Consider the following 24009-nt stretch of genomic DNA (forward strand, 5'->3'; position numbering starts at 1 on the left):
CAGTGCCCTGTGTTCTCACATTCCACCTCCTCTCCAAGTCAATGGCTTTGGCCTAGAGGGGAAGCTGCAGACAGAGAGGCAGGTCCTGGAAACTGACAATTTCTCCAGTATACCTCCTCCAGCTCTAAAGGTCTGTCTTGAGCCTGTATCTGGTCCCAATTCTCCCTGCTTCACAAAGGACATCAAGGTTTATAGCTCTCCCGGGGATGTTACAAAATCCAAAATCCAGTCATTTTACTTATTTTTAAAACTATAGATAGATAGAGGATAGATACAAAATACATACTCCACTAGCCTTTTAGGGATGAGAAGAGGTGTCCAGAATTCAAAATCAGCCATTAGAACCAGACTGAGGCTAATCAAGAATTACAAGAAGCTTGCCTTCCTACATCCTCTTTCTTGAACCATTAATGCCTCCTCCTCTCCCCAGACATCCTGCAGAAGCCCAGGGAAGCCTGCCGCTGTCCTGGGCTCACATTCTCTCTCCACCCCCCGCCCCACAGAATTCACAGGGCTTCTTTTTTTTTTTTTTTAATTAATTAATTAATTAATTTATCTTTGCTGTGTTGGGTCTTCGTTTCTGTGCGAGGGCTTTCTGTAGTTGCGGTGAGCAGGGGCCACTCTTCATTGCAGTGCGCTGGCCTCTCACTATCGCGGCCTCTCTTTGTGCGGAGCACAGACTCCAATTGCGCAGGCTCAGTAGTTGTGGCTCACGGGCCCAGTTGCTCCGCGGCATGTGGGATCTTCCCAGACCAGGGCTCGAACCCGTGTCCCCTGCATTGGCAGGCGGACTCTCAACCACTGCGCCACCAGGGAAGCCCTCACAGGGCTTCCTGACTCTCACTCCTCACAACCATTTCAAATTGAGCAGCTCTGGTAAAGTCCTTCACACTGAGTGTCAGTAAGGGATAACCACTGAGTACCTGCCAAGAGACATGACCCAAAAACACTGAGGCTAGATGAAAAGAATTTGGGCCACCTTTCTGATACCACCCCCCCGCCCCCACCTTCAGTGGAAGCTTCCAGGGCCTGAAGAATCTGATATTTCCATTGTATAGGACCTTGGGACAAACCTTGATCTGGGATCACCTGGATCAAAAAGATGACAGTGGTGTTGACAACAAACCATCATTCCCTAGTTCATGGGGAGGTGGCACGCTTCTGAGAACTCCAGGATCCCTGCCTGGGGAGGCTGAGATGTACAGCCCAAGGTATGGGGGGAATGGGTGGTGCATATGCTCTGAACCCAGTTCTCTTAGTCAGGGAAGGATGGCCCCAGATACCCCTCCCCTTTTCTGCCAAGCACGTAAACACTCACGGACCCCTAAGGCCAGCCACAGGCAGACACGGACACAGAGTGCCAGAGACACACCACTTGTACAAACCATTTATTCCCTGCATTGGGTTTATACAAACTTGCAAGATACGAATGCAGAACTCACTGGGTGCTTCAGTACCTGTATCTAAAAAGAATGCTGCTGAGAGGGAAGCAAGCTTTCGCCTGTCAGTCAGGATGGCCCCTCCCCGGGGAGGGGCTCATCGGCTAGAAAGACGCTAAGGGGCTGGTATGGCTGTTTGGTCCCCTGACAGAGATGCCCTCTGTTTATCTAACCTTAACTCTTCTTCTAAGGTCACTTTTATACTAAATGAAGACACTGAGTCATAAATTTCCTTGTATGGTTTATTGTCTAATACTAGCAAATCAAATTGGCCCCAATATGTGCATAAATAGATCTGTGTGTGTATATATATATATATATATATATATGTATATTTCATATTTTCCTTAGTTTTTTTTTTTTTTTTTTTTTTTTTTTTTTTGCCGTACGCGGGCCTCTCACTGCTGTGACCTCTCCCGTTGCGGAGCACAGGCTCCGGACGCACAGGCTCAGCGGCCATGGCTCACGGGCCCAGCTGCTCCGCAGCATGTGGGATCTTCCCGGGCCGGGGCACGAACCCATGTCCCCTGCATCGGCAGGCGGACTCTCAACCACGGCGCCACCAGGGAAGCCCATATTTTCCTTAGTTTTAAGAGCTGCCAGGTTGTCGGGGGGTACCTAAAGGGAAAGGATTTAATTCTGTCTTGCTATAGTCAGCCCTGCTCCAAGAGGATCCCTCTCACCAAGGAAGGCGAGCAAGTGCGCACAGCTTGCAACCTCAGAAAAACTCTAAAGTGACGGTATTAGTATTTGATTACAGCTTCTTGGTTATTGATGAGGGAGGTAATGTGCTAATTGGGAAGACCCTAGATTAGTAACCAGGGCTGTCACCAGGTCGGTTACTTCACCCTGGGCCTCCATCTAGGCCCCCTTCATTCATAGCAAGCTGCTTTAGGCTGGGAATAGGGTGCCAGCAAATGTCAAAGTGGGAAGCCAGGCTTCAAATGCTGGCCAGGAGCTCTGTGCTAGATTCCAAAACCCTTGATTTCAGATCTGGACAAAAGACATCCATTCTGCCCAAATTCTTGCAAGGCGAGAGCCCCTTGCCCACTTCAATGGTCGATAAGCAGTTTGGAAGGCTGAGCTGGCTTAGTTCAGGGCCCCAGCAGCAAGAAAGTCCTTGGCAAGTCTGAGATGTACCTTGTCCGTGGGACCCTCTGGGCTGACTTCACAGTCTGGATGCCAGACTGGGGTACCATCCCCTTAACAATGGCCCCCAGATGAAAGGTCACAGAGGGAGACAGATGCCATAGGTGTCACCCAGACCAGTGAGGGATCAAGTGAAAAGGAGTGTGAGAAGTCCAAGGAACTTGAATGTATCTGCCCCGAAGGACCCGTGATGCCAAACCATTTCCTTTGGCCGTTGCACCATATTCTAGGTCCATCAAAGAATAGACTGACATTCTCAGTGCTGTTTGGCGTAGGCTGCCCTTTCCAGCGGGGTGATAAAGGAGGTGGTCCAGGAGCGCATCTGGTGGGTGTGTGCCTGCAAGGCTGTACTTTTGTGCACACAACTGTAAACATTTCCTCAAAGAGGGTTCACACCCAATAACCCTAGAGGGTCATCAAAAGTTGACAGTGTAATCAAATCCTTAGACCAGGACTTGCAAGAGAATGTCCTGCCCTGGCAAGATCCTCTCCGGGTGAGCTCTGGGGACCAGCCCTTTGCAGACTGGGGAATGGGAGGAAGAAAGCTGCCGAGGAGGAGGGAAGGGTGGAGGGTTGGACCTACAGGCAGCCGTCCCAGTCTCCTCATATCATTTGCCAATTCCATTCAGACATTGCACATTTTGAAAATAGATTTGCTTTTATAACAAAAGCGTAAAATAGATCTGTCTTAAAATAAGTCTTTCCTCTCCCCTTCTTTGGATTAAAAGGCATGGGGTATGGCCGCAGTATGCTAGGAATGATGTGGAAAGTAAAGGAGAGAAAATGGGCCTGGGCAGGAGTTCTAGTAAAGGATCAGACATCCAAACAAATATATATATATATATATATATATTACATATACGTCTATAATATGTATAATCTTCATAAAACATATATTAAGGCATGTAAAGCAACATAAAGAGCCAGCTTTATGAAATAAGAGGTGAGAGAGAGGTGGGAGAGGGGCAGACATTAATCCTTGGTATTTTACATGTATTTCTAAAAATATCACTTAAAAAAAAAAGCAGACACAGACAAAGAAAGGGGAAGGCATGGAAGGCCCCGAAAAATCTGTTTCTTATGGATGGATAAGGTGTGGGAGAAGATGGAGAAGGGAGAGACGGTTACCTGGGAGCCAATCCCACCTGCCAGTCTGTGGGGGGGGGGAAGGGACAGGTTTGGGGTGCTTGAGCTGTGCTGAAGATGGCAACTGCAGCCAAGGGTCACGTTCACAAAACCTGCTAGAAGTGAAGGTAAGTGGAATCCCGTCTGTAAACCCTCAGAAGCATGAGAATATCCTAAGCACCTGGAACAGTGCCTGGTACATAAAAGGTGCTCAGTAAATATTTGTTGAGTGAATTGTTAACTTTACTTGCATATGAACCATAACTGTCCCAGCCATGAAGGAGTGGAGAGGAATTGTTGGAAGATGAAGTAATCATTCCTGGGGCCGCTGGAGGTCAGACTGAAGTCTCTGGGCAGCAACTCTGGCAAAGAGAAGGCCTAGGGGCCAAGGTTTTTCAGCTTCACTCTCTCTCCTCCATCCTCTCTGGCTACATTCATCCGAAGGTGGGTGGAGCATAGGGAGAATGGGCTTTGCTTCTGTCTCTCCACTACTGGCTCCCTGGGTAGGTGGGTTGTGAGTGAGCCAAGCTAGAAGGGAGACCTTCCATACAGCCTCAACTTGTCCTCATCTGGGATGCCTGGAATGCCTGGGATGCAGGGTAGGGCCCCAGAATCTGGCCTACCAGATTAAGGCCACATTCCCTCTTTCCAGGGCACATGCTCAGCTGGCCCACAGCACATTTCAGGGGGAAGGGAGACAAGATAATGTCACAGAAATGTTTAGGAAAGGCCCCAAGGCTGACCACACCCTCCATAAGACAGGTCCTTCTCTCTGCTCCTGACCCCAGAACCAGGCCCAGACCTAGAAAGAGCCATCTCCCAGACTGCTGCTGCCCGGCCCCTCAGCTCACACCCCCATACCCACAGCAGTGTGCTCCATGGCAGGTCCTCGGTCTGGCAGCCCCGCTGATCCTGGGGACGAGGTGGGAGAAGCAGAGCCAACAGCTGGCACTAACCGAAGGTTCCACCCTGGGGAAACCAACCCCTTACCCCTTCTCATCTCCGTCGTCCTCCTCCTACTTGCGCATGAGTCCTGCTGCTTCCCTTTCCTCCCACTCTCCTGAGACCTCTCCCCCTCTCTCTGCTACCCTTCTCAACCTGCCCTCAGACACTGCACAGACCTGCTGCTCTCTATCCACAGCCAGCACTGTCTTCTGGGAGCCGAGGAGCCTCTCCCCATCTCTCATCATCTTGTCTTTGGCTCAGGCAGGGTGGTCAGTCTCCACTGGACCCCAAAGGAGTACCCATAAGCAGAGATGTGCCAAGACCCTGGGCACAGCTGGGGCAGGACGGCGGGGGTGATGGGGGAAGGGGGTGATGGTGGGTGCTGTTCTCGGTGTCAGGAGTCCTAACCTAAGATAGCCCAGGGCACATTCCCCAGCAGGGCATCTTCTCCATCAGGGAGTGTTCCAGTAGGGCCATCCCAAACCCAGCCAGAGCTAGACCTAGGCTCCCTGTGCGGTGGGCGTCAGATAGGATAGCACTCCTCACCCCACCATCCTACGCCCTGGCCTAGGACCACCGTGTGAGCAGCAAGGACTTCAGGGCCGGGCGCCGTGGGTATGTGGACACTGAGGCATCTGTGTTCCTCTCGGCAGAACCCCAGCCCCCAGCCTGGCTCTCTGTGGCGTTCCCATGAGAGCACAGGGGCGGGGGGCCAGGGGGCCAGGATGGGCAGAGGCGGGCTTCAGAACGTGGCTCTGTGGAGCTTCACGGCGTTGGCCTCGGCCAGGGCTTGCACTGGAGGAGAGAGACACGGGTGAGAAAAGCGCTGCACAGAGGGGCAGACCCTCCAGCCCACCCTCCCCAGAGAGAAGTCTTGCCTTGCAAAAACCTGTGGAAACCCGCCCACCCCCTCAACCCTGAGAGAGGGGAACAAACGAGTAGAAGTCAATTCTTGTTCACTCGCCTGATATTGAGCAGCTGCGTGCTAGGGGGAAAGAAGGGACACAGCCTTTGCCTAGAATCGTCCAGTGCTATTTTAATTTACAGTAAGATCTGGGAGTGGTCTGGGAGAAATAAGATCTGGGACAAGCAGCTTCTGGGGGCTTCTGAGGCAGGACTGCTGTGTATCTCAACAGATGGCAGGCTTCTTGGCCAACAGGAAGTGCAGGGGTGGGAGTCAGGGCAGTCCCTCAGCGGACAGGAGAGGCCTCAGCTCTGTTCCCGTCTGCTTCTGGAGAAGCAAAGCCACTGGGACTGCAGCATCCAAGAAGCGGCCCTGCCAGCCGGCTCTAGCCCGGCACTGCGTGGGGACGCTTGCAGGCTCAAGCAGATGGATGGATGGGAAAGAGCGGCAAGGGGCACTGGGGTGAGGGGAGAAGCAGTGCCGGATGGAGCAAGAGGGTGCAGATGGCTCAGTGGGGGTGAGGGAAGGGGTCCCGCCCCCTGGGCTGGATGAAATACAGTAGAAAAGTGCTTACGTCAGAGCTCAGACCCGCATGGCATGGCTGCTGTCGGCGCCCCGTGGGGATTCAGACGATAGGGGGTTGGCTGGTGGAGCCGGGGAGGCAGGGGAGGTGGGAGGGCTTGGGGTGGCACATTGCACTGGAAACAGAAATGAACAGGGAAGTGAATAGGGGCGGCCGGGGGTGGGAGGAGGGAGGTTGGGCGCCCAGAGCAAGCGAGGCCCCCCTCCGTGCGGTGCGGGGGAGCAAGGCAGGAGGCAAGCAGGAGAGCTGAGTTTGGGAACTTGTTCGAGCTGAGGCAGAGCTGGCCTGGTTCCAGGGGCCCCAGAGGAGCCCTGGCCCAACCCAGGCTCTGCTGGGAACCAGTGTGACTGTGGGCGAGGCCCAGCCCCTCTGAGCCCAGGGCTCCCCTTCCATCCCTGCAACCGGGAGATACACGTACCTTTCCACGCCTGTGGAACAGAATGAGGGATGGCACCTCATAGGCAGTGATATCGCTAGTGATAATGATTAATAGTGCAGTAAAATCACACTAATCCAAACCATCAGGCCCTCATTCAGTGACTCAATCCAAGTGATCGCCGTGTTTATCAATTCCACGCAAACAGAGGTTTCTGACAGGCTTCAAGCCAGTCGGTTAACTTGGGCTGGAGGGTTCAGAAACGATTCCCCACAGTCGCTTAATATCTCTTTTCATCAATCCAGGAAAGGCAAATTCCAATCCACCCCTAAACAGATCATTAAAGGCCTTAAAGTGCTGACGTTCGAATTAATGAGATTTTACTCTATTATCATTATTATTTCGTGTTGAGAACAGCAAAATGAAGGACAAGGAAAGGGGAGTCGTATTGTTAGGAACAAGCTCTGCACCGTCTCCGGGCCCTTGTGCACCCTTGGTGCAGCTGTGAGAGAACATCCTCACTCAGGTTCAGAGAAGAACCAGACCTCAGGCAGGGTCACACTGTGTTTCCCCCAAGAGAGGGATCCTGGCATTGAACTTCCCAGTCCCTTGCTCCCACCCTACCCTGGACCTCATCGCCTTCCCTGGCCTCTGCACAAGAGAAAGGGCCAATGCAGCCCCACGCATATCTACACACGCCCACATACATACATAAGACACGCAGTGCTCTCCCCGACAGGAAGTGATCCACAGTCTGTGCATGGGATCCAGCGATACGAAACCTTTCTGCTCAGCACACATAACTCGGATGTGTGTGTATGGGCACTTCTGAACCTGTGCCTTGCACATGACCCAACACACTTGTAACTTGCCATACAAATACATAACACAAGTGCTTTCAAAACACACATTCGTGTGCATGTCCGTATCACAAATAATGGTTAGTTGTCTGGCAACTTCAACTTTTAAAAGAGTCAAAAAATTAAAATCTAAGCAAGGAAGATCTCAAGGAAGCCAAATAGATGTTACAACGTACATGCAGTGAAGCTCTTACAATTTATTCATTGAAGAGCTCCTTGGAGTCCAGTTATTCTTATTTATACACAATTCTGATATATGTTGACTTGCTGAGTTTCTAGCCCATGAGAGATTAGAAACAGGAAAATCAGGAGAGAGAGAGAGGAATTGAGAGGCCCACTGACATCTATATAAGGCATAACTGAAGAGAGAAAATCTTCTGTAAAAAGTAGACATAATAACTTTAAAATATTTCTCCAAAGAAGACATACAGATGGCCAAGAGGCACATGAAAAGATGCTCAACATCACTAATTATTAGACAAATGCAAATCAGAACTACAATGAGGGGGCTTCCCTGGTGGCGCAGTGGTTAAGAATCCACCTGCCAATCCAGGGGACATGGGTTCAAGCCCTGGTCCAGGAAGATCTCACATGCCACAGAGCAACTAAACCCGTGCGCCACAACTACTGAAGCCCATGCACCTACAGCCCATGCTCTGCAACAAGAGAAGCCACAGCAACGAGAAGCCCACGCACTGCAACGAAGAGCGGCCGCTGCTCACGGTAAGTGGAGAAAGCCCGTGCGCAGCAACGAAGACCCAACGCAGCTAAAAATAAATAAATAAAATAAATTTATTAAAAATAAAACAAACTACAATGAGGTATCACCTCACACTGGTCAGAATGGCCGTTATCAAAAAATCTAGAAACAATAAATGCTGGAAAGGGTGTGGTGAAAAGGCAACCCTCCTGCACTGTTGGTGGGAATGTAAATTGATACAGCCACTATGGAGAACAGTATGGAGGTTCCTTAAAAAACTAAAAATAGAATTACCATATGATCCAGCAATCCCACTACTGGGCATATACCCTGAGAAAACCATAATTCAAAAAGAGACATGTACCACCATGTTCACTGCAGCACTGTTTACAATAGCCAGGACATGGAAGCAACCTAAGTGTCCATCAACAGACGAATGGATAAAGAAGATGTGGCACATATATACAGTGGAATATTAGCCATAAAAAGAAATTAAACTGAGTTATTTGTAATGAGGTGGATGGACCTAGAGTCTGTCATACAGAGTGAAGACAGAAAGAGAAAACCAAATACTGTATGCTAATGCATATAAATGAAATCTAAAAAAAACAAAAACTGGTACTGATGAACCCTAGTGGCAGGGCAGGAGTAAAGACAGAGACATAGAGAACGGACTTGAGGACACGGGGTGGGAGGGGGAAGCTGGGGCGAAGTGAGAGAGTGGCATGGACATATATACACGACGGTATGTAAAACAGATAGCTAGTGGGAAGCAGCCGCGTAGCACAGGGAGATCAGCTCGGTGCTTTGTGACGACCTAGAGGGGTGGGATGGGGAGGGTGGGAGGGAGGTGCAAGAGGGAGGAGATATGGGGACATATGTATGCATATGAATGATTCACTTTGTTGTGCAACACAAATTAACACAGTATTGTGAAGCAATTATACTCTAATAAAGATCTATTACCAAACAAAAGTGTAACAGTTTGGTAGCATTTAGCAGGGCTACAAACAGATCTGTATGGATTACAGCCCCCAAGGGCATCCCTTCCACAGAGGTCAGCAAAATAAGGACGTTTATAATGATACTAAATGAGCGAGAGCAAGAAAGATTGATTGCTAAATATAACCTCTGTAAGAAGTCAGAAAAATACTAAACCCATTAGGAATATATCCATCGAAGTAAATTCACATGTGCACTGGACAGGCGTTGGACAGATGTGCTATTACAGTTGTGTGTTCACAAGTGCTACCACATCTGCAGGCGTAATCGGTCACAGGTACATTCATGAGGCTGTGCTCTCTCCATCCTGCACACACAGGTGCGTGTCCACAAATGTGCAGTACATACACTGTGCGCGACGTATACACAAATACTCTTATCATTCCTCATACTGCAAAGAAAGCCTATCACACGTAAACATGTGCATTCATAAGCACTACCTCCACCCACGTATCGTACACTCACGTCAACACCTTCCCAAACATCATCTGTACTCATAATGGGTCCAACACCCATAGACATTTTGCACACACAGACACACTCCTGTATTTGTACTCAAACTTTCCCTCCACCCACACATAACACACGTGTATATGCACCCACACATATGTATCTACAACCATTACCCAATACAGACACTGCAATGACATCACGCCACACATACAAACTTAAAATTGCCGCATCTTCCCAGATACTGCACACCAGGTATACCAACAACTGCTACAAGCTCGCCACCGACCACAGCATCCAGGCCACACACCCCCACTCAGGCACGAACTACATCCCTTGCCCGCTGCACTGTCGTCATGCCCCCTGTGCCCAGCACTCCCCCCCTATAGTGCCTGCTGTGCCTGGCAGAGCTGCAGCTCTGGGAATCTGAGCTATAGGCCGGGGTGGTGGGGACAGTGGGCTAAGTCTGAGGTCTGGCCCACGGCCATTTTTTAAGTAGTTGGGGTCTTGGCAAAAGCAAGGTGACCATTTGTTTTCAGCACACTGACCCTGAAATATAAGCCCATGTGTATCAAGGGGGAATCTGAAGAGCCAGGGTGGGTTTTGTTTTCATGGCACCTTTGGCGGGGGAGCTATAGAAGAGAGAGCCAGGGGCTGGGACAGGGGAAAGGGCAGAGGGAAGTTTTAACAGTGCTGTATGCGCTAACCCTTGAAATAGGAAGTTGCCTTTTGCCCAGAGCGTGTGGAATTTGATCTTGGGAAGCTTCAGAGTTCATTCTGCAGGTAAACTACGGGGCGGTTGACAGAAGCCTCCTTGTAGCCAAACTGGTTCTGCTGCCTTCGGTTCTGGCTGCAAGATGGGGCTCTCTGAAGCCCATCCCTTCTCTTGCCCTCAACTCCTGCCCACCTGAAAGCCTGTTTCTGAAGTATCTCCAAGGGCTTTCCCTGGCCACCCATTCTAATGTCCATTTATATGCCAACTGCTAGTAGGTTCTTCCTTAAAGCTTACTTAAATCTCCTTTGCTGTAGCCTAAAACCCTCTGGTTTCTGAAAATATCCATATTTAAAATAGCTAGAGGGCTTCCCTGGTGGCGCAGTGGTTGAGAGTCCGCCTGCCGATGCAGGGGACACGGGTTCGTGCCCCGGTCCGGGAAGATCCCACGTGCCGCAGAGCGGCTGGGCCCGTGAGCCGTGGCCGCTGAGCCTGCACGTCTGGAGCCTGTGCTCCGCAACGGGAGAGGCCACAACAGTAAGAGGCCCGCGTACGGCAAAAATAAATAAATAAAATAAAATAAAATAGCTAGAAAACCCACAAAACATTCCTATTTCTACTTTAGCTAATTGCTATTTCAGCTAATACCACCACCAGCACCAGCACTACTGCTACCACAGCCGGCTAGCATTTATTGAGCAGTTACTGGGTGGCAGACATGGTGCTAGGTGCTTAGCGCACCTCGTTTCCATCTTCACACCACCAGACAGGTATTTTGATTTGAATTTTACAGATGAGGAAATGGAGCCTCAAAGAGCAAACACTGAAACCCTCCGAGTCACCAACATGAAATGCCATTCCTTCCTCTGTGCATCCAGCCACGATTCTAATCTGACAATTGCCCAGGCTACCATAACTCTGGCTGGCACAACCTGTCTCTGCCCCCTCAACCAAAGTCATCACAAGCCTGGCATCCATCCAGGGCGTTCGTCTGGACTGGCCTTCAGAAGCGCCCCCCTCCCCCCGCCCCCGCAAGCACCTTTCGTGTTCAGGAGGGGGGAATATTGTCTCCCATGCTTAATGACTTAACCACTGTCCTTCCTCCACCTCAAAGCCTCCCATTCATAGGGTCTCTTCTATTCTTCCCAATTACATTCTCCTCTATTCCGGGGTGCTTCTCCTCAAGCTGAGGGGAAGTGAATCCTATTGGCTGCAACCCCATAGTGTCCAATAAGACCCACTAGCCTTTGTATCAGTGTGAAGTCAGTTCCTTGTACTCATCTTTTCTTAGCAGAAAAGTGGGTTTGGGTCAGTAGCCAAGGTGGTGACTGTATTGGCTGCTTGTACCATCTTCCCTTTTCATTCCTGCTATTTGCATGCAGCACGAATGGGAAGTCAGAGAATACCCTGGAATACCTGGCCCTCACTCCACCACTGGTACATACCTGCATCTTTTCCAATCAAGCTCAGTTATCGCCTCTTCTCTGGGCCTTTCCTGGACCTGCCCAGGTAGAATGGCTCCCTGTGCTCCCCGCATGGCCTCTGGCCATTCCTCTATCCGGCAGCTAGGTGGGTCATCCTGGCTCTGAGCTCCCAGATGTCAGCAACTCTGGCCCCTTTGCACCCCCTGAGACTAGCACAGCCCCTGGCGCTCAATAAGGGCTCATTCTGACCTCAAGGAACATCTCCCTGTTCTGTCCCTGGCCCCCTGCCGCACTGCACTACCTCCCCTACGCCTGGTCAGCCGGTCTCCCTGGCGGAGCGAGGCCCAGCCCCTCTCACCAGACAGCATGCGGCCCCTGCGGGAGGCCTCGGTCGCCAGGGCACAGGAGATTTCAATCCGCTTCTCCTGCTCCTGCAGCTGGCTCTCTGAGTCCTGGGGCACGTCCACAAGGTCCCCCTCGCCGATGGGCACCACGTTCTGCATACTAAAGAGGCACAGACACACAGAGATGGAGGCGGGGACGGGATGGTCCGACTGGCTCGGGGGGCCTGCAGACTGACGTTGGCAGGGATCCAGGGGCCTGTTAACATGCAGGCTCCGGTTCCCAGCAAGCCTGTCCGCTGGGGTGAGTGGGACCCTAGCAAAACGCGTGCTGGGACCCCTACCTGCACCATTTAGAGATGAATTAGAAGGGTCAAGTGACTATTTAGGGCAGGCTTGACAGGGAAAAGAAGTCACCGGAGGGCAACTCAACAGTTTGTCTTGACGACAGCACGTGTGCGAGCCCAGCAGGTCTTTTTGGCACCGATGGCAGCGTCACCAACCCTGCCACATGCCTGGGCCCGGTCCGCTGCCTGGAACCACTGCTTCCATTAGCTCTCTGCTGGGGAGGCTTGGGAACCCCAACCGCATGAGTCCAGGCACTGGATTCAGTGGCACTAGTGCCCCAGGTGCCCTAGGAGCCAGGGTGGGTAGAGGAAGTGGAGGTTCACCCCAAGGCCTGTTACCTGGACTTGGCAATGAGTGTCTTGATCCTCTCCACCTTCTTCTGCTTCTCCTTCAACTCCTCTGGGCTCAGGGGAGTGTCAGGCTCCAGGTCAATGTACCGCTCAGGGATGAGGACTTTGTCTGGGGTGGAGAGCTGTGGAGCGACCGAGGTCACCGCCTCTATCCCTTCCTGGGCTTCCCCCCGCCCAGCCCCTCCTGGACTCTGCTCACCTCCTTACTGATATCCACATCATAGTGCTGGGGCTCCAGCTCCATTTTGCGGAGCCGGGCAATCTCCTCCCGTGGTGTCTCGTAGGCCTGCCCACCAGGCTCCTCTGCCCGCAGAGCTGCCTCCAGGTTGGAGATGTCCACCTCGTGGATGCTGCGGTGACGGCGCACCTAGGCGGCAGCACTGTCGTGACCACGCAGGGCCTCTGTCCCACTGCCAGCGGCACCTCCACTGCTACCCACGCCTCCAGGCAGCCCTAACCATGCCCGTGTCCTCACTGTCCCTGCCTAGCATGCCTGACCTGGCCACCCCCCACTGCTGAGCTACCCTTCTTCCATGCTGCTTGTCCAAAGCCTGCTCACCTCCAAGGGCCCCAAGGTGAAATCTCATCACTGTCTTCTGTCCCCATCCTGCTGTACCTGTGTTCACATCCTGTGCCATATATAATATTCTGGGCAACTGAATCAGTGTGTCTTATATTGATCTCTAATTTTTTCATATGCTAGAAGTTCTAGTCCACCAATTAGAATGTAAACTGTTTGAGGGCAGGACTCATGGGCCATAATTTTTCTTGTATTTCTGAAATTTAATGGGAAGAAAAATTAGGCCAATAGTTTGGGCTACTCCCAGCTCTGCACTTAATAGCTGTGTGGCCCAGAGATCCCTTAACTTCTCATGACTTTGTTTCCATATCTCTAAAATGGGGGTAATACTTCCTAATCCAGCATCCTTGAAATGACTAAATGAAATAACATGAAAGGGATTGTGACTTATATTGTGCCATGTGATGGTGAGCTATGATGATTACCTTCAGTAACCCCCCAGCCCAATGTTAAGCACATAGGAAATGCTCTAGAAACAAGTGACGGCTACTTCTAGGTTGCAGATTTTGTACTAACCTCTCTTAACTGAATTTTGTATAATTCATTTCAGCCAAAATAATCAAGGCATTCCTTTCTGTGAGTTATTTTTCTTTAAACACAAAAAAAGGAAACACTTGTTGTAGTATCTCCTCTGCCCAGTCGGGGACAAGCATCCCCCAGGTCTCCCAGGCACCCAGCTTGGGTCCTTCCTGGTCTCTCCCTGACTAAAACCTCCTCCCTCCCTGCAACCCCTCCAGTCCAGGCTGGTGGGGACCTGGGCGTGGGCAGTGTTGGCAGATGCCAGGCCATGCCTGTGGGGGCTGGGAGGACGTTACCACTTTGTAGGCAGGCCGGGCACTGGGGTCGGGGGCCGGGCTGGCCGGGAGCTGCAGGCTCCTCCGCTTATCCTTCATAGAGCCGCTCTGGTGTCGCCGCATGCGGTCAATCTGCTCCTCCACGCTCATCTTGACCTTGCCCTCGCCAGGGAACACAGCACTCTTGGGGCGCTCCTGCTGTAGTGGGAGAACGGGGCTCTGACTGGTGCCTCGCCCCCGCACCCAGATTTTTCATCTGCCTTAATCCCTTAAAATTTCCCTTCTCTGGGAAGCCTGCCTGTAATGGGTTGAAGAGTGGACCCCAAAAGATATAGCCAAGTCCTAACCACAGTACCTGTGAATGGAAATATTTGGAAATAGGGTCTTTGCAGATGTAATCAAGTTAAGGAGCTCAAGATGAGATCATCTTCAATTAGGGTGAGCCCTAAATCGAACAATGGGTGTCCTTATAAGAAACAGAAAAAAAAGAAGACACGTAGAGTAGAAGGTGATGTGAAGGTGGAGAACGCAGTTGGGCGGGGGGTGGGGTTGCGTCTACAAGCCAAAGATTGCCAGCAACAGCCAGAGCCAGGAGAGAGGCATGGAATGGAGGCTCCCTCAAGCCTCCAGAAGGAACCAACCCTGCGGACACCTTGATTCTGGACTGCTGGCCTCTGCAACGGTGAGGGAATAAGCTTCTATTGTCTTAAGTCACCAAGTTTGTGGTGTTTTATTAACTTCCTAGAAACCCCAGGAAACTAACACGGTGCCTCTGGTCAGGACACTCGACTCTGACCACTGACTTTTGCGTTTGTATTTCATCCCTGGCACATTACAATAATTTTGTTAAATATTCTTATATCTTTATTATGTAGAGCTTCCTTGTCCCGTGACGTCTCCCTGAAGGAGAACTCCTCCGCTTGCCTTCTTCCTTCTTGTTCTACCTTCCTCCTTCTAGCCCTGGGTTTCTTGAACAGTGACAGATAGGTGGACACACGGAGGCCCCTGGGCTCCCAGCCCAGCTCAGGACTGCACAAGCTCTCGGAGCCTGCGGGCGTGCACTCACCCGGGAGGAGAGTCCATTGGTGAGCCCGCTGGCACTCCTCCTCACCACCCTTGATGGGGTCACTTCTTCGTCAGTGGGTGACTTTGTCCGAGGGGGCACAATGCCAACTGCAGGGAGACACAGTAGCCAGTGGGTCCCATAAAAAGGGACACAGGGCAGCCTGCTTCTCAGAGAGGCTCAGTCCCACCCTCCATGGAGGTGAGAGGCCCAGGTGGGGAAGCACCTCCTTGGAGGTGAGCGAGCACCTCTCTGGGCTCTTCCCTGACCCTTAGCCTCACTTCCAGGGGAGGATGGAACAGGAAGTACCTTTGTTGAGAGCTGCCTGCTTCTCTGCTTCCACTTCTTGCCTGGTGGGCACAAGGCTGACGTCTCTAGTGGTGTCCAGGGGTGATGTCTGGTGGGGGTCTTTCTTGCTTTGCTCATAGCTTGCCTTGGGCTAGGGAGAAGGGATGAGAAGATGGATGGATGGTGCTAGAGTGACCACCGAGAATTTGGTCCCTGGTGGTGTTTCTTTGCTTTGCAGTGGTGGGAGTGCAAACCTTTGAAAAAACATGGGGCAGGGAAACTGTGTGTGCCAGCTGGGAAGTGGGCAAGGATGCACTGGAGCCTCCCACCCATGCCACCTTAAGACTGGCCAATGTGTGGTCCTCTTGGGGAATGAGGGCTCAGGGCCTCCAAGAGGGCCTCCGTTGAGGCCCATCAGAGAGATCCCTCAGCCCAACCAGTCCTTCTGGCAAACATGAAAAGCACAGACTTGCTGTGAGCCAGAGGAGGAATGGTTGGAGGAAGGGGCTACAAGGCCAAGGATATCTGTGGATTCTGTTGGGATCCCACCCAAGACTTGAGCAAAAGAACAAGATGAGCTTTGTGGGAAGGAAAAGGGCATTTGGGTTGTGGTCTCACAGAATCATGTGACTAGGAAGGGACCTCAGACATCATCTGAGCCATCCCCTCCCACGGGGATGAAGAATCTAAGTCTCAGTGAGGGGAGTACAGAGAGACTAGACCAGAGGTCAGAAACTCCAGCTCTGGCCCAACTACAGAGCATGGGTAAGTCCTATCACCTTTCTTTGTCCGTAAAACCGAGGCAGTGATACCTGCTCTGCCCACCTCACTAGGCAGACCCTCAAGGGTTGTGAGCCTATTTTAGGAGTCTTTCTACTCACCATGCAACCTCTTCCAAGCCTAACTGCATACTTCTCCTGGATCTTGGCTAGGGATCCAGGTGAGAGAAGGAGCCAGAACAGGGGAGAAAAGGGTCTGTATCCTTACACTTCAGGGGCTGATGAGACTCAGAGGACATAGACAAGGCAGAGACACAGGCAAGGGGAGAGGGAGAGCATGGGAGGATTGGGGTCTGAGGTGGACAATGGCAGGAAGGGACTGGAATGGCACCAGTGGGGGGTGGGGGGGTGTCACTGGACTTCCATCGTCTGGTCATGCTGGTAGGGAGTGGGGCATAACCCACCACCTACAGCCATGGGCTGCCACGGGGTAGGGCAGCAACTCAGGTTTTCATTGTCCACAGGAAGCAAAAAGGGGAAAGAGGACCAGTATGAGGGTCTCAACCATCCCTTTGCTTATCCCAGAGTCTGACAGAGGGCCAGTAGAAGCTGAGCTGTGGGAAAATTAATACTGGAATGGGGACAATGACTTGGTCTCCTGCCGGGCCCCGTTCCCTCCGTCCCTGCCCTCCAGGACCCAAGGGTGTTGGGTACCTGACCCCTGGCTGTCTCGCCACTGCGGTGCCAGGAAGGGGAGTTGGGGTATGGCCAGAGGCGGCTCTCACTAGGGAGTGGAGGCACGGTGGGAGGAGACTCCAGGGGGACGTAGGCTTTGGGGAGGGGAGGCCGCGGGGGGCCAGATTCCTGAGGCAGAGAGAAGCCAGAGCATTAGGAGGAACAAGAGCAGCCACTGTGAGAGCAGAAGAAAAGAGCATTAGCAGAGGCAGACGACAACATTGCTGGAGCCTGGGGCAGGGCCCTGGACCACCAAACGCCCACCCGTCGCCTGGATGGAGTTCCACCTCCAGAGCTAACCCTGCCTGGCCTACAAGGCCCTCCTCTACTGAGCCCCCACCTGTGCACTGGTCCCCCATTTTCTCTGAAGCTCTCTCCTCCTTGTCTCCCCATCACACTGGGCACACCCCTCCCCTGTACCTTTGCTTCTGCCAGCTCTCCAGCCTGTAATGCCTTTCCCTTGTTCCTCTACCTGTCCCAATGCTTCATGGCCCAGTTTAAGTTCCACCCTCTCTTTGGAACATCAGAACATTTACACTCTGAACCACGTGGCTTAGTATTGAGACATATGCCACCACGTTCCAGAGGAGGATTGTTCACTGTGAATGGGTCTTGGTCCCCATTGGACACTGGGTGGGGTGAAGGCCCTCAGGCATCCTTCTGAGAGGGTCTCATACCATCCCTTGCCCAGAGCAGAGCCTCAGAAAACACTTGCTGATTGACTGACTAGGCAAATGTCCCCCCACACCAACCCTCAGCCCTCTCACCCGCAGAACAATCCTAGATTTAAATTCCTATTAAGTGTTTGGTGTCTCTGCTAACCATCCTGGTACTCAGGAAGACTTCCCTGAAAGGCAACTAAAGATGACAGTTGGAGATGAGAACAAGTAAAGGAGAAGTCTGGAGGGAGGGTCACCAAACTGGGTGTGAGAATGACTACCTTAGACAGAGATGAAGCACTACGACTGGAGGCCTCTAGGGAAGAGATGGGCACAGACTTTGTATCATTTCAGGCAAATGAGGACCTAGTCCTCCCTCCCCCGCCCACCTTCTTCTCCGTGATCTCAGCTTACCTCATTGGACCCGGGCTTAGTGGGGGACCCCTGAGAGCCAGACACCAATGAAAAAGGGCTCAGGGGGCTGGTGAGGCTGGTGGAGCTGAGAGGGCTGGCGGGGCTGTTGGAGCTGTAGGTGCCTGAGGGGCCAAGTCCTCCTTTGGGGAAACAGAAGAGGAGAGAGATGAGGGAAGGGGTAGGGGTGTGGCCTGGAGTGTGGCTGGGCTCTGTAGGGGGAGAAGGCAGGGGAGGATTTAGGGTCTCAGGGCCACCTGGGCCTGCTGAAGGGACTTGTAACGGGCTGGCTCACAGGTTGGCTGTTGAGAGGTGAGCTGGGCAGGAAAAGATAATGGATGGAAATGACACCACTACCTCAAAGGTGTCACAGAAAGACAGCCCAAGGTCCCTGGGCTGAAGGAAGACACTAAGGTAATGGTCTCAGATCACCAGTGGGCCCATGGGCTTAGGGGCTGGGAAGGCACAGGTGCTCTTTGACCTGTTCTGGGGAGGAATCTAGAGTATCAGGGCAACAGCATCTCTGATTGGTATATCTGGTCTATTCTGGGCAGGGGGAAATTTCTGGAGCCCTGAGAAGGCCCTGACTGGCTCTGAGCACAGTGTGAGGGCCTGAAGAGGTATGAGTTGGCAGGTGTGGGATAGAGACCAGAGACACTGGAGGTTTTTCTGGTGAGGCCAGGAGCCAGGAGGCTGGTGGACAGAGCGCCTACCTCTGTGCTTGGCTGTGTCTGTGCCCCGGGATGGGTTATTCTTCCTCAGCCCCTCCATCACATCCTGGATCCTCCAGATCTCCTTCTGGATTTGTCGGTTGAGCACCTCATTCTGAAACAGCCAGAGAGCAGGTCAAAGGAAGTGGCTACCAAGGAGTGTCCCGGGGGGAGCTTTCACGTGCTCATGTACACACACACATCCCTCTAGCACACTCATCTTTCTCATGGGCAGCCTTTGCCTCTTCGGCTTCCGGAATTGCAGGAGGAGAGGGCTGTGTCATCACAGCAAAGAGCACTTTTAGGCGAACATGTGGCCTCAGAACGAAGAGAGTGAGAACCTGTCCCTCTGATTCTGCCCCCCACCCAGGGGAGCTCAGGGTGGTCTTGGAGTGAACGCCCCTCTAGGTGGACACTTGATGGTGGCCTGTTTTCCAGGGGCAAGAGCTTCTGGTTTACTGTCTTGTTTCACAATCTGTGGGACTGTTTGATATGCATGAATTCTACTCAATTACAGTGTCCACTCTTTGAAAAATAATAGCTACCTTTTATTTAACATTCCCCGCCCCGCTGCCCCCCACCCCACCCTGCCCGCCTATACCAGGCACTGTGCTGAGTGCTTTGCACACATGAACTCACTGTGGCTGCACAACACCTCTACGAGGCAAGGACAGCAGTTGTCTCCACTTCAGAGGCGAAGAGGCTCACGCCCAAGACCATCTGTTAGTAAGCAGTGTGGCCACCATCTGAATCTGGTCTCAAGAGCTGGTGCTCTTGACCATGACGCTATCCTACCTCCCAAAATGTTTGCGTTGAAAGTGAGGCTTGCCCACAGAACATGGTGGCATTTGGGGCCTCTGGTCCAGAGACTAACCTAACCTGACAAGCTGCAAGGTTGGGTGGTAAGTTTTGTTACCAGGAGGGAAACAGGAGGAAAATGGGGGAAACCAGGGTGTTAACAGCATCAGAGAGACAGGGCTTGCAAAGCGAGCTAGAGAAGGGGCAGAGCCTGGGAAGAGAAAAGACAGAGGAAGGAAAAGAAGAAGAATGTCCATCCTCCTGCCTCCAGGCAGAGTGTTTTTGACCCATCCCAGAAGGAAAGGCCTCTTTCCCGCCTAAAAATTCCCCGGTGGATGGCTCCCACACTGCGTACTCTTCTGATGTCGTGAGAGAGATTTGTATTTATCATGATCTTGTTTACATTCATATATCTGTTAAAGTCTCCCATGCTTCAACTTTTCTTCTTCCCCCGTGATCTGATGGAACTAAAGAACGATCCCACATTATCTTCACCCTGAAACTCAGAGTCTGTTTTAAGAGGCCCTGAACCTTGTCTTTCATCTCAGGACCAACTCCTGGTCGTAAGTCTCTGAAATTTCTAAAGCAAGAAGGGAAGCCACCGTGGTCTCTTTCAGCCAAAATGACAAAGGAGGGCCTGCAGCACACAGCAGCCCCGCCTGCCTGTGGGCCTCTTCACCTGAAGGTCCAAGCTGAGCTGCTCCCAGAGCTCGTCGTGCAGGGCAGAGACCTCTGCCTCCAGGCCCTCGTACTCCATGGTGCTGTTCGCCAGGGCCTGCAAGGGGAGGGCTTACTGAGAAGCTGCAATTGTCAAACCGCCCCTCCTCATCCTGCCTCAGGGCCTGGGGCCCGGGTACCTGGGGTCCGGCAGATCAGGGAGGACGATGCAGAGGGATGGGAGAGGGAGGGCACAGGGCCGAGACATTCTGAACAGCCAAACACTGGCCTCTTAGGAGGTGCAACAGCCCAGCCTACTGCACGCCCAAACAGAGAGAAAGGGGAGTCCTCTCTGGATGGCAGGCAGGCCAAAAGGGGCTAATCTCACTCTCACACCCCTCCTGTTCTCCCCAGATCGGGTGATAGAGAGTAGAGGGTAAAAAAGGAAAGGGCTGGGGGTGCCTGTTCCCTGGAGGTTAGAGACCTTCCTCCCTCTGGGCCACACTTTCCTGGGGCTTTTGCTGCTGCTCTCTGTGTCAGAGGGTCTGCCCTGTGCCTACTGGGAAGTAACCAGGGTGGCATGTTGCCGGTATCCTGGTTCTCCAGGGGAGAGGAAAAGGTGGGCAGCAAAGCTGTTAGAGCAGCCAAGGAAATAAGTGGCCCTCAACTTCCCTTTGTCCTGAATGAATCCTGGTGCAGATATGGCTTGTGGGAAACAAGCCAGTCTCCCTGGTGGAGACTCAATGGGATGAGCAGGCTGGCACACCTGCTGCCTCTTTGTAAGGCAGCGTTAAGGTCTTTGTTTATGCCCCTCGCAGACAGCACCCTGCTCTCGCCGTCAGAGGAGAAAAGGAATTAGAGGAGCACAGCTGGGAGGGTGGCTCCCCCGTGCACGTGCTGACCAGGGTGGGAGCACACACCCAGCTCCCAGGTTACCGTGGTTGCCTGAGACAGCTCCACCCGGATGTGGATGAGCTGGTTCTGCAGCGACTCCTTCTTGTGTAGCAGCTTCTCTGGGTAGGCAGGCTGGCTTCCAAACATCTCCAGTTCCTGATGGGTCCCCATCAAGGCACTTTCCAGGCTCTCCTGAAGAAAGGCAGGGGAATGGCTATGAGCGGCCTTGATATCTCCTCTCCCAGGCTTTCAGAAGCAGAGGCCTGAGCCCTAGGGGTTCAACCCGGCAGCTTAGTGGAGGTTTCCCTCACACTGGCTAAGGTCCCCAGAAGAGCTTCAGTAGGTCTGATTAAGGGCAGGACAGAAGTTTAAGGAGGGGCAAAGCTTCATCAGCTTAGGCAGGATGGAGATAGCAACCCACACCTTCTCTGGGCCAGCCCCCCTTCTGCCCCACTCAGGGCCACCCCACGGCTCTCACCTTCTCAGCTCGGAGCTGCTGCACCAGCCGTTCCTGCTCCCTCACCGCCTTGTTCTGCTCACACAACTTGCCCAGCAGCTTCTGGGGGCCCCAAGGGGGAAGGGAGGGAGAAAGAAGGGAGTGAAGGAGACGGTTTGATGGCGACCTGGGAATTGGGTTGGCAGGGCCTGGCCTCTGGATACCACCTCCTCTCCCCTGCCAAGGAAGCCTGGGCCTTCACCTTGACCTTGGAGGCTCCTGGGAACAGGAAGATGGTCTTCACCTTGGGGGACTCTCCAAAGACCCATTGGGAGGGGAGACAAATTTATTCTCTGAGGAAGCGAGTCAGCTTGAGAGGGGAGAGGGCTGAGAGCCAAATGTTCAGCTTCTGCACTCCCATCCTCTTGGGGTTCCAATTCACAGGGGGTTCAGGAGATAACACAGCCTCGCCTCCTAGGCCTCCAGGTGTGTATGAATTAGAGGCATAGGCCGGTTTCTGAACAACAGTCTTAGCGAAACCCCTGAACAATGTAAACTGGTTCCCTAGTCCCACAGGACCCTGATCTCCCCTCCTCCTTCCAGAGTCTCAGGATGGCTGACGGTGGTTCCCTCTGAGGTCTGGTCCTTGCCTGTACAGAGCGTCTCCCCTGCCTGCTGGGCAGATCTGCTACCCAGGCAAGGCAGGTTAGGCCAAACTTGTCTTCTGGGAAGACCTGTGCTTTCCTGCGTCCACACCTTTATCCATGCCACTCCTCAAATACCCCCTTGGCTACTTTCTGGTGGGCCAAATCTTGTCCTCTGGGCCCTTTACTTCAAGGCCCAGCTCACGTGCCACCTGTTTTGTCCCCGGCCTCCACCAGCCCAGGTGGTCCCCCCGCCCCGCCCTCCTGCAGACCCTGTTACAGTCCGCTCAGCATAGGAATCCTGTGCTGCCACCTGCTGCTACCTGGGCCTCCCACTGCCCAGAAGCTCCCCGAGGGTGGAGCCAGGCCTCGTTCTTCTTTCCAGGCACCTGGGGACTACATGCTCTACCTCCTAACAAAGTCTGTGCTCCTGAAGGAAGCACATGCCAGCGCTGTAGATAAGAGGGCCTCGAACTCAGTGGAGAAACACACACAGCCATGGTGGGAGGTAGGGGTGAGTGGTAAGGACGAGAGGACCCCCAGGCAGAATGCTGTCTTTGCGGTGAGAGAGGACAGGAATCAAATGTATGAAGGGCCACAGAAGATGAGAGATGGACGGAGGAGAAGCCCCCACGGAGGAGAGTGAGGAGGAGGAGGGCAGCGGGAGGGGCTGGAGTGGACAGAGGGAGCGGGAGAGCTGCTCTTACATCTGTGTCTTGCTCGTTTAGCTTGTAGGTGTGGAGGCTGTCCCGGAACACTTCTGGGTATGGAGGGACCTGCAGGAACAGGAGGCCGGTTACCACGGCAGAGGACACAGCCGGGGCAGGGCACGCAGGGACGGGAGCGCTGACGGTCCTGCTCCGTTCTTGCCACCGACCACAGCCCCATCACCTCAGGTAGCATCTGTTCTGGGGACCTGGGCTGAGCTAGGGCTCTGCCCCCTGGCTGGAAAGCGTGGGACAGCCCGGCCTAAGCTCCGTCCCAACTGTCCTGGGCTGATTCTGGAGGCAGAGATGCTGCTCACTCGTGCTCTGTATCTCCTCTCCTCTAAGGTCTAAAATCCACTGCCAAGAGGGACTCCAGGGCTGTGTACCTCCCAGATGGCTTACTGGTAACAACCACGAGAACAACAGTTAAGTCTTGGCTGTTTTTGATAAGGATGAGACCTGGGAGAACAGAATGAGCATTGGAAGAATTTGAGAACGACCACCCTACTAGATTGAACGCCAGCCCCAGGGCTTGTGCCCAAACCAGAAGTGTCTCTCAGTCCAGCAAAGGCGCCTGCCTTTGGTGACACATGCAGCAACCACAGCACATTCTACACAACTCCGTCACTGGATGGTTCCATATCACACCCCTCGTGCCCTTTACCCCAACAACTGTTAAGAAGATACCAAACATGAAAGAGAAGTCCTGAACGTTAAAAAGCAGCTTTGCGATCCCTGGCATGGCATGAGATGTCAGTGCTGGCTATTTTGATGGTCTGGGAAATGGGCCTGGGTTCACCCATGAACGTGAAGAATGGAGGAGACACAGTGAAAATAAAGGAGGGAGGCCAGGCTGAGCCTGGGAGATGAGGCCTGGCAGGTGAGCAGGTGGAGTGGACTCATCCCTGATGGGTGGACTCGACCATGCACAAGCAGCTGAAAAATGGTGTTGACAGGGACCATGCTGCCAGGCAGAGGTCTTACTTGCATGAAGAGTTGGGCCCTGGGGGAGGAGTTCTCCACCATGCGGTTCACCATACTGATGAGAGTCTCACTCTCACTCATCTGCAGCAGAGGAAGGAACAGACTATTCAAACTCAGACCCACAGAGAGGTGTCTCCCCACGCCCGCCTGTGCTTGCTCTCCACGAAACAGGAAAGGACAGCTCCTCCTGAGGCCTCCAGCATCCTCTGCCTGGCCTTGCCC

The 24009-nt window shown here is 52.9% G+C and overlaps 1 protein-coding gene across 7 annotated transcripts in view; it reads right to left on the reverse strand.

The window, feature by feature from the left end:
- Nucleotides 1-1181: 1181 nt before the first annotated feature.
- PLEKHA6 (pleckstrin homology domain containing A6) overlaps nucleotides 1182-24009 on the reverse strand; it is an 82534-nt gene continuing 59706 nt past the window's right edge. For 6 of the 7 annotated variants that reach the window (XM_081216269.1, XM_081216270.1, XM_081216267.1 and 3 more), the window contains 14 exons: nucleotides 22804-22872; nucleotides 21495-21575; nucleotides 21059-21208; nucleotides 20145-20240; nucleotides 18671-18782; nucleotides 17961-18100; nucleotides 15455-15584; nucleotides 15149-15255; nucleotides 14104-14280; nucleotides 12908-13075; nucleotides 12697-12830; nucleotides 12028-12173; nucleotides 6137-6260; nucleotides 1182-5453 (listed from right to left, as the gene is read on the reverse strand). In XM_081216269.1, the coding sequence (XP_081072395.1) occupies nucleotides 6145-6260; nucleotides 12028-12173; nucleotides 12697-12830; nucleotides 12908-13075; nucleotides 14104-14280; nucleotides 15149-15255; nucleotides 15455-15584; nucleotides 17961-18100; nucleotides 18671-18782; nucleotides 20145-20240; nucleotides 21059-21208; nucleotides 21495-21575; nucleotides 22804-22872 (1626 nt within the window). In that variant the 3' untranslated portion in view covers nucleotides 1182-5453; nucleotides 6137-6144. The remainder of the gene's footprint in view (nucleotides 5454-6136; nucleotides 6261-12027; nucleotides 12174-12696; nucleotides 12831-12907; nucleotides 13076-14103; nucleotides 14281-15148; nucleotides 15256-15454; nucleotides 15585-17960; nucleotides 18101-18670; nucleotides 18783-20144; nucleotides 20241-21058; nucleotides 21209-21494; nucleotides 21576-22803; nucleotides 22873-24009) is intronic. The other variant, XM_081216268.1, reaches the window with a different exon arrangement.

The sequence above is a fragment of the Mesoplodon bidens genome (assembly GCF_964165515.1).
Source record: "Mesoplodon bidens genome assembly, chromosome: 2".
NCBI lineage: Eukaryota > Metazoa > Chordata > Mammalia > Artiodactyla > Ziphiidae > Mesoplodon > Mesoplodon bidens.